Consider the following 8,819-nt stretch of genomic DNA (forward strand, 5'->3'; position numbering starts at 1 on the left):
AAAGTCATGTGACTTTGCGCTATGGGACAGCATAACCTGACTAACCAGCGGACCGATTTAGTTGCACAGCATCTGAAATGTTGTCATGGTCATTCTGAAGTGCCTGAGCAAAGTCTGTCGTCAAAGTATTTCTTCCCAAACAGCTGACATTCACCTCCGAAAGCAAGACCGCATTTATTGTGTTTCGTCTGCTCACTCAAAGCGCAAGTAATTTATTATATTTGAGAATTATTATATACAGTGGCTTCTCTTACTTAGTGATATTTGGTGCTAGTTTTTCAGGAAGTGATGATTTTGTTTGCTCTGACTCGTTGGATGGAAACAGTGCTTGTTCGCAAATGTTTTATGCGATATTCCAATTTTGCGCATAAGTTAAATTCGCAACTTTGGATGGAAACCCGGCTTGTAGCTCTCGCGGTGCTTTGTCATACAGCGATCGGTCTGCGCATTGCTGCTTCAAGTCGAACCGTGAAAGGGACTTTGGTCGAACACACTCCTGTCTACGAGCTTGTGGAAGTGTGGAAGTGACCAACCAAAACGTAATAAGGATTAAGCCAACATGGATGCATGACTGCAGAAATGTTATAGTGACAGTGTTTTGAACTCTAAATCAAGCAATGACATTAAGTAGCTGCCAAATCAAGTACATATCAGATGGAGTGCAGAGGTAAAAAAACAAAACAAAAAATCACACGCAATGAAGAACAGGGCAGCTTTACTTTCAGTGCCCCCTTATGGCCAAAAATAATGACCACCTCTCTACACCTCTTTTTATTGTCTATCCTGAGTGCAGTGACAGTATTAGATGCTTACAAAAAGGTCACATTGTTACGCAATGCAAAAGGGCACTGTGAGAGTTCACAAGAGGTTACTAATGAATTAAGTTAAAGCAGGCGTGTATGTGCGTAGGTGACTAGATATGAAATGTATTTTGATGTTTCAAGCAATTCCACTCTTCAATAATGACGCATTAAATGAGTCATCGTTCACAATAATTTGATGTACGCTTCACTAGACAGTTATCTCAGCAAGAAATAGGTGTATAGTCTGTGTACTATGTTTTATTTAGTACAAACTTTTATGTGTATGTGAGAAACCGAGAACAAGAGACACATTTGCAGCCTACATTTCTGTCTCACAAAGGCATCAAATGCAAGCGTGGTTTTGTACCTCTTGTAGACTATCTTTAGATCTCTCCATTCCAGGAAGCTGCACATTTTGGGTTTTCTGGCCAGCACCACCTGCATGAGCTCTCTGACCATCTTTTTCTTGTCACGCTCAGCCGTAGCTGTGTACCATTTCTGGAGTCGCAGCTTCCCCTGCCGGCTGAACAGAAGCATAAAGCGCATCTAGAGAGAAACAGAGATAGAGAGAGACAGGAGAGCATCGCATAAAGAAAAAATAGTTATTTCATAAATACCAGACAATACTCAATATGGCAGAGAAGCTAAATAAATAAATTAATTAATAAACCAGTCTCTGGTAACACATAATTAGAGAAGTGTTATTATTATTTATGCACTAATATAGTACTGATTAATATTTATTAGCTTTTTTATATGTTTGTGTAGTTTTTATATTTTCATTTTAGTTTAACTTTTAGTACTTTTTAATTTTTTATATTTCTTATTGGCTTGATTTTTTATATCAGTTTTAGTAATTTTAGTATTTCAACCTAAACCAATTTAATTTTAGATAGTTGTCAAGACATTTATAATTTCGTAGTTTTATTTTTGTCTAGTTTACATTTAATATTTATATTTTCTTTTTAAATTAATAAAAATTATTTTTACTGGTAAATAGTTTTAGTTAGTTAACAATAATAACATTGAACTGAATACTAATTTTTTTAAAAACCACCAAACTAAAAATATATACTAACAATTTTTCACTAAAAACTTGATGTGTCCCATGCAATACTTCACTAAAAACCTGTTATATGATAATTATTATACATGCAGTTTTTATGACCTCATATTAATTTAGAACGTACTAGTTTCAAAAAAATCATACATCACCACAAAACTAGGACAAAAAAGGCCAAAGGATATTAAAACTAGTGAAAAACATTTAAAAACTGTGAACTAAAATGTACTATTTACCTTACACATTGAATTCAATTACAACCTAAAATCTTGTTGCTGGTAAAAAAAGAAAAGAAAAAAGGTTCATGTCCATGTTATGTACAATTGATGATTCAAATGTTGTGAACTGTGCTTGTAACCAGTATCTGACTTATCAGAAAGGATGAAGGCGTAATGGAAAAATTGTGTAAAACAAATTTTACCTCTTTTTTTCCTAAAAGAACTTTAGCGTCATCCATCATTATAAAATTAGAAAGTGAGCTGGCCTATGCATTTCAGATGTGTTAAATATTTAAGAGGCGAGCTGAAGAGCACTGCATCTGCTCCCATCAGACATGGCCCACATATCCAACATGCTGCATTCAGCTCAATCCACTCGAAAGACTATCCAACTATCACATTTCCTGATCAAAGAACTAGTATGACACACTATGATTAAAACCACAAGACTATCATATGGAACACTAACCTTAAGCACACGTTAGTTTAATTGTGAAGCATTTTTACAAGCTTTCTAAATTGAGGACTCTGTGCCATAATTTGTCAGCCTACATCAGCTCTTGAAATAGACTAAAAATTATGCATTGCACTTGGCAATGAAAGGCTCTGTTGTACAAGAGATGTTTCATATCCAAAAATAGAAAGACGTAAAAAAAAGATGAGATGTGGAAAAAAAAATTAATAGGGGCCAAAGACGAGAATAGTAACCTCCTGGGAAGGAGAGACTATCTTCTTCAATGCTATAAAAAAAATGTTTCTGGTTTCAAGTCCATATTTAGCAACCAAATCAAGTGACAATTTAGCATCCACACATACAGACAAGTTAGTTAAAACCGTGCACTGTTTTTACTTGATCAATGCCGTGTCTTATAACACTTGTTAGTAGTTTAAACACAAATATTGGACACTAAATTCACACATTCATGAAATTCTACTGTTAATAAAGAACATAAAAATCTACAGAACAGACAATGAGACCACCATCTACTGCTAAACTACACATCTTTACTTACAGCGATGAATGCTTTCTGCTGTTTTTCTAGTGCCATAGAAAGAGGGGAAAACAAAAGGTCTTATATGGAGAAATAAATGCTCTTTTGATTGATACTGTAGTAACGTGTCTATCTCATCAAAGAAAAAGCAAGTCCAGGTCAGCCTGTTTAATGAACATGGCAAACAGGAAAATGATTAACAATTTGGACAGCGTACAAAGACATTATATTTTGCTTCCGTCTGCTATGATCTTTAGTGCTTTCTTCAGTTAGTAAACACTGTTGTACGATGTGTTGGATATTATCTCTCAGAGCAGCACTTCCTTTTATGCTTAACTGATTAAACAAAGGAAATATGTTGTGAAATACTTCTATAACGGAATATTTGAGAGAACACACTGTTATGACTCTAAAAACCGCAGTGAAATGTACTGTGTGGGATTAAAGGCAGTCTTCTGACTGACTCACAGTTCATCTGAACCTCAAATACAAAGCAGCAACTAGACAACCGTTTCCGGGTCGAATCAAGAGTCAGAAGACAACTTTAAAAAATAGGATCTCTAATGAAACTTGATGAAACGATATCTCAAGTATTCAGAAAACGCTTCGTATGAACGCAAAGCTGTGAACAGCGTCTTGGTGATTAATTAACAGTACCAATTTAACATATCAAATCCAGCTGTCAAACTGACCCGGCTAGTGAACAAACGCTTTTCAATACGTAACAACGTGACAATTTTACAGTGTGTTTGAGAGATGTAAACCACACAAAGCGTCCAAACTGGACAGACCACCTAGGGCCCGACAGCTAGGTGAGATGTACATTTTTAAACAGGGTTTGAGGTGTCAAGGTAGCTGACTGTACTAACTTAGACTTAGCTAGCTAACGCTAGCTCTGCCAGAGAAAGTGCAGAATATTATCGCTATAAGAGTAACGTTAAGTTAGAACTTACCATTTTGACGGCTTATTGAGAGCAGTCAGGTGTTTTCAGTGAACAGCAAACCGCTTTGTGGTAAATACCGCAAGATATTATCATTACATGTCTATCTGACTGCTCGTTGTTTCAGAGCCCCATTGAAGCAGCCTAGAGTAGCTTTGTGAACGAATTGTTCTTTCGAGTCGGATCTTTTCAGTGCAACGGTTAATCTAATTCATTCCCGATTGATTAGAACACTTACAGTAAACATCCGTATTAATGAAATGTACTCGAAAACTCGTAATAGACAGCAATATTTATTATACTAATCCGACCTACCCCCTAAACCCAATCCTAATCCTAAACCTACCCTCACAATAGCGCCTACTAGGGTCACAGAATTCGGTGTTACAACGGCATGGTGTATAAGAACGGCTGAGTCGGCTCATTTGAACGAACTGTTTGAAGGAACCGATTCGCAGAATTGAGCTGGACTTCCCGTCACTAGAGAGGAGTCAGGTAGCGTCATCACCGCCAGCGCGCATGCGCTCTGCGCATTCCTGTCTCCACAAGATCTCCTGCAGAAAGTCCGCTTGCTGCCTTCACAAGAAACGACTTCCCGCTACTAACAAAAAACAGCGAATGATTTATGTGTTTACGTTTTCGAAAGTAATAAAGTGGGGTTTCTTGTCTATTTGTAAAAACTTAACAGCGTTGCCTCTGCCATCAGGGCAAGATGTTCAGATGCTGTTGCAATGACAAAAAGGGGTCTGATTCAGGTTGCCATGGTAACAGAGATAGGAGGGTGAGGGTAAAGAACTTTAATCTGTTCATGATATAGGAAAATACAGATTCATGCTGCTCAGTTTTGGTCATTCATTGCGACAATCATCATGGCAGCTCATATCACAATGCCATTTGTACTGCCAGCTCGTGTTAAGCATACATTTATCTGTAACTTGATTATTACAATATATAGCGTGTCTCTAGACATCCCAAGCCATTTATCTGAAAAATGCTGTAATCTATTTGACTTTTTGTTGTTGCCACACTTTGAACACAAGATGTCGCCAGCACCTAAGTAATTTAATAAACAACGCAAAACTAATTCATGTTCACATATAGTCGCTTTTATTATAAAAGGAAACTATTTCAATAAACAGTCTTCAAGAAAATATAACCTTCGACAATAAATTAATATAAATACTGTAAAATCCAACTTGTAAAAAATATATAAGCACATTAAACAGATTAAAGCATACAAATTAATTCACTCTTCAAATTAGTGCATGTAGAAACTCCGTCTGCTGAGGCTGTAAATTTGTTCATTAAATGTCCCTGATGTTTCAGACATATGTTTTAAACAGTAATCCTTTCTTTTATATTATAGATCTTTCCTCTCCCATAGCTAAGGACACATACTGAATAAACATCTATTCTATACATTGCTTTTTAAAGTTTGGCACTTCAAGCTATGCTCACATGACAGATATAGAAGGTTTTGCATCTTTTCCTCCCAATTTCATTCTAAAACTGAACTCTAAGCATCTCCTGTCTTCAGTAGTATGTTGTGTGCAGACTTGTTGGCAGTTTCCTTGGTCCTTCTGTTTGTATGGGCACTTCAGACACAACCTTGGTCTGTTAGTATTCCTGAGGCTGGTTCACTTGACCGCTGAACAACAACGCACCTGTGAAGTTAACCAGGGGATTTTAATATTGAGGGAGACAACCAAAAAAAAAAAAGAAAAAAACTACACCGACACATATCCAGATAAAAAGTAAGCAAAATTAAATGTAATAAGGTAAAAGCATGTGAAAAGTTCAACTGACCAGTGGGTTTGTGTTGAATGAGGAAATAGAAGGGTCTATCGAGTTTGATCTCCTCTACAGCCATGCGAGAGTAGATGACAGCCACTGGGGAAAATCACAGAAAAATAAATAAGTAAAATATGCATTTTGGTTTCACTATAATGACTATTGCTATTGAATACTTTTGTACTGTATTGTATGTAATTCAGTGTCTGTACCTGTGGCAGATGAGCCTTTGGTTCCTTCTTCATTCACCTCAAGTTTTACCCTCTGAAGGACCTTGGATACACATAAAGGTTCCTCAGCTAATTGGAAAAAAAGAGAGAGACACAACACTATTAGTTTCATCAAAAAGAGCATCCATTAACACGCATTTATTTATCCTTTAACAAAACAGCCACATCATTGCTAAAAGTGAAATCTGATCATTTCCAACACTCACTGGTAATGTGAGAGAAATCAGCTTTGCTCTGGCTGAAAATGTCTCCAAGACCCATCTTGCTCAGTGTGGACTTCAGATCAGTTTCTGTATCCATGGAGAACCTGAGATATCATTACATAACACACACATTAGGCCTCCTGTTTTAAAATGTCCATCACAATATAAAAATCCCACGCAAGTTCACAGAAATAGATGTGTTACCTTGGAATAGCAAGTTGTTTGTTAATCTTTCTCATCTGTTTTCTCCATTGGTGAATCCTGCTGCTTCTCAGCTCTTTGTTCAGGGCCAACAGAGGCACATCCCTCTCAAATGGTATCACCAGAAGCATACTTAGCGACTCCCCCTCATAAGGCACCTCAATGACATCATAGTCCACACCGTCTTCAGTCACAAACTCACCTAGATGGAGAAAAATGTTGTAAATAAACTTTACAACATTCTTTATTTTCTTATCAGTTCATTTAAACCAAATCATCGACACTCACCACAGTTGAATTTTGAAGTCATAGTCATCATAGGAACAGACACAGCACTGCCGTTGACTCTGTGAAATAGTTGTTCCCTAGTAAGTTTAGGGTCAAAGGGCGTCTTCCAGACCCCATGGAAATGAAGAGCATTCAGCAGGACCAAGCGTGTCAGTTCACTCAACACCCCAGATGGGAGGAAGTCAGAAATCATTCCTAAGAAATGAAGCCAATAAATCGTTTAAGCGTCTTGAAAAGAGTGTATGGTGAGCGAGCTTACATTTAATAATTTAGCAGACATTTTTATCCAAATTGATGTGGAACATCACAGGCAATGTATTCAAAATAGCAGTAACTTACCACCAGTGTGGTCAGATGTCCAGGAGTTGATCACCTGCCGGGCCATCTCTGGTTGGCTGAAGTCTATTTGGTGTGGGACGCTCCGGAAGGCTTTGGACAGACTGCGCCTAAATACCTTTTCCAGGATTATCTTCCGGTCAACCATGACACCGCTGGCCACTTCTACCCCGTCTTCACTGGCCAGATCTCTCTGAAGAAGCCTCTGTAGCTTTGGCATTCCTCGTGCTATCAGAAGGAAAGAGAGAGTTAGAAAAACAACAATCTTTACACATTAAATTAGGAATGTAAAATATTATGATTTAAATATAAGAATACAAGATATAAGTGATACATATAGGCCTATTCTCTACAAATATTTGCTTTATTAAAATGATACATTCTGAATGATAGTTTTTCTAAGCTGTTCCAGAACATAATAGAATTACATCTACTGCTCTCATTCATCTACCTTGTAGTGAGTAGCCCATCTTGGAGGTAAGCATTTGAAGAGTGCTGCCATAGGCACCCAGTTGAGCCATGCCCAGCACTGAAGAGATGCCATAGGGAGAAAGAACCAGATTTCTGTCCGGAGCAGATTGGACTACTTCAGAGAACACCTGCAGTCCAAAATCTGTCTGTTTCTCCTGCATAATGTTGCACAAGCTTGACCCGCAAAGGGTAAAGATCAGCAGCACATTCAGGCTCTGCATTCTGAATAACCGAGGAAGATAAGAGAGAGGTCAGCTGTGCTAATTCAAAACTGTAAATGGTAAGTACAGATTTTATGAAAAAGATCATTTCAAAAGCTCGATTGTTTTTTGAATTTCTGCTGAAGTATGATTCTGGTCACAATATGGGTGTGTTCACTTGGCAAAACCATGGAGACAAATAAATGTTTCAACCTCCTCCAAAAAGAGAACAAGCTGCTTCTTTACTTTCCCTTGTGAAAATTCTCCCTAATGTGCAAGACACAACACCCACCATTCAAACGCTAAGATGCCATCTCTGTTTGTCTATCTTGACTCATGCCTCACATGTTTACCTTCAGAATACTATGGCACATAAGAAGCTTTGTCTATAAACACTTATTCCAAGTTTATAACTTTATTATATGTATACTGATTTCTGGGTAAACAACTAGTAATTTATATCAACAATTACATTTTCAAATTTCACACCTAATTCAGTTCTGCCCATGCTGGTTAGTCCAAAACATACGGGCAAAATCTATTAGATCAAGCAATCAACTACTTGAGCTAAATGCTACCAAAACTTTACAACTTCTAAAAGTTTTAATCATTAAGTTGGAGTCTATTTTCGGTATGAAGCAAAACAAGAACATAAAATTACCTGAAAGATGCTTTGATTTTGAAGAGTTTCTTTGTAGATTTAGTTTGTTACTGTGATCTTCGATGCAGTGCAAGCCTAGAGCTGCTCTTAATGTGTCTGTGAGTAGCTCTGTCGCTATTTAAAGGACTTGAGACCTCCCCTTCAGACACGCACACACTAGCGGAAGTTATGAAGTCATCCTTGTCTGCCTTTCCAGTCCCCCTCTCCCCTTTTTCACACAGACAAACATAAACACTTTTTTTTCACCCAGTCTCTTTCCTTGTCTCTCTCTCCTTTTTTACAGGACCGTTAAACAGCCAAGCCATGGCTACGTTTAGTCTAAGGCAGAAGTCATTGCCAATTTTGGCGGCATATCAGTCTTTAAAGCTTTGAATGTGTTTCTTTGTTTCAGTGAACTCTCACATCTTTTATATCAGTATAT

At 37.4% G+C, this 8,819-nt stretch overlaps 2 protein-coding genes across 3 annotated transcripts in view; both read right to left on the reverse strand.

The window, feature by feature from the left end:
- Positions 1-4,373, reverse strand: part of ap1s1 (adaptor related protein complex 1 subunit sigma 1) — a 16,699-nt gene extending 12,326 nt beyond the window's left edge. Inside the window, exons 1-2 of one of the 2 annotated variants that reach the window (XM_016457529.1) lie at positions 4,030-4,373; positions 1,171-1,349 (exon numbers count right to left, since the gene is read on the reverse strand). In XM_016457529.1, the coding sequence (XP_016313015.1) occupies positions 1,171-1,349; positions 4,030-4,032 (182 nt within the window). In that variant the 5' untranslated portion in view covers positions 4,033-4,373. Of the gene's footprint in view, positions 1-1,170; positions 1,350-3,097; positions 3,166-4,029 lie in introns of those variants that run through there. The other variant, XM_016457528.1, reaches the window with a different exon arrangement.
- A 733-nt stretch (positions 4,374-5,106) lies between these two features.
- LOC107666277 (plasminogen activator inhibitor 1-like) lies at positions 5,107-8,477 on the reverse strand. The gene is made up of 9 exons (XM_016457504.1): positions 8,399-8,477; positions 7,518-7,759; positions 7,070-7,294; positions 6,731-6,925; positions 6,446-6,644; positions 6,245-6,345; positions 6,021-6,107; positions 5,824-5,907; positions 5,107-5,681 (listed from the first exon to the last, which is right to left on the reverse strand). Exons 2-9 carry the CDS (start codon positions 7,756-7,758, stop codon positions 5,635-5,637), a joined length of 1,179 nt encoding a protein of 392 aa, XP_016312990.1. The 5' UTR covers position 7,759; positions 8,399-8,477; the 3' UTR covers positions 5,107-5,634.
- Between the last annotated feature and the right edge of the window lie 342 nt (positions 8,478-8,819).

Source organism: Sinocyclocheilus anshuiensis, unplaced genomic scaffold (assembly GCF_001515605.1).
Source record: "Sinocyclocheilus anshuiensis isolate Anshui unplaced genomic scaffold, SAMN03320099.WGS_v1.1 scaffold1225, whole genome shotgun sequence".
Taxonomy (NCBI): Eukaryota; Metazoa; Chordata; class Actinopteri; order Cypriniformes; family Cyprinidae; genus Sinocyclocheilus; species Sinocyclocheilus anshuiensis.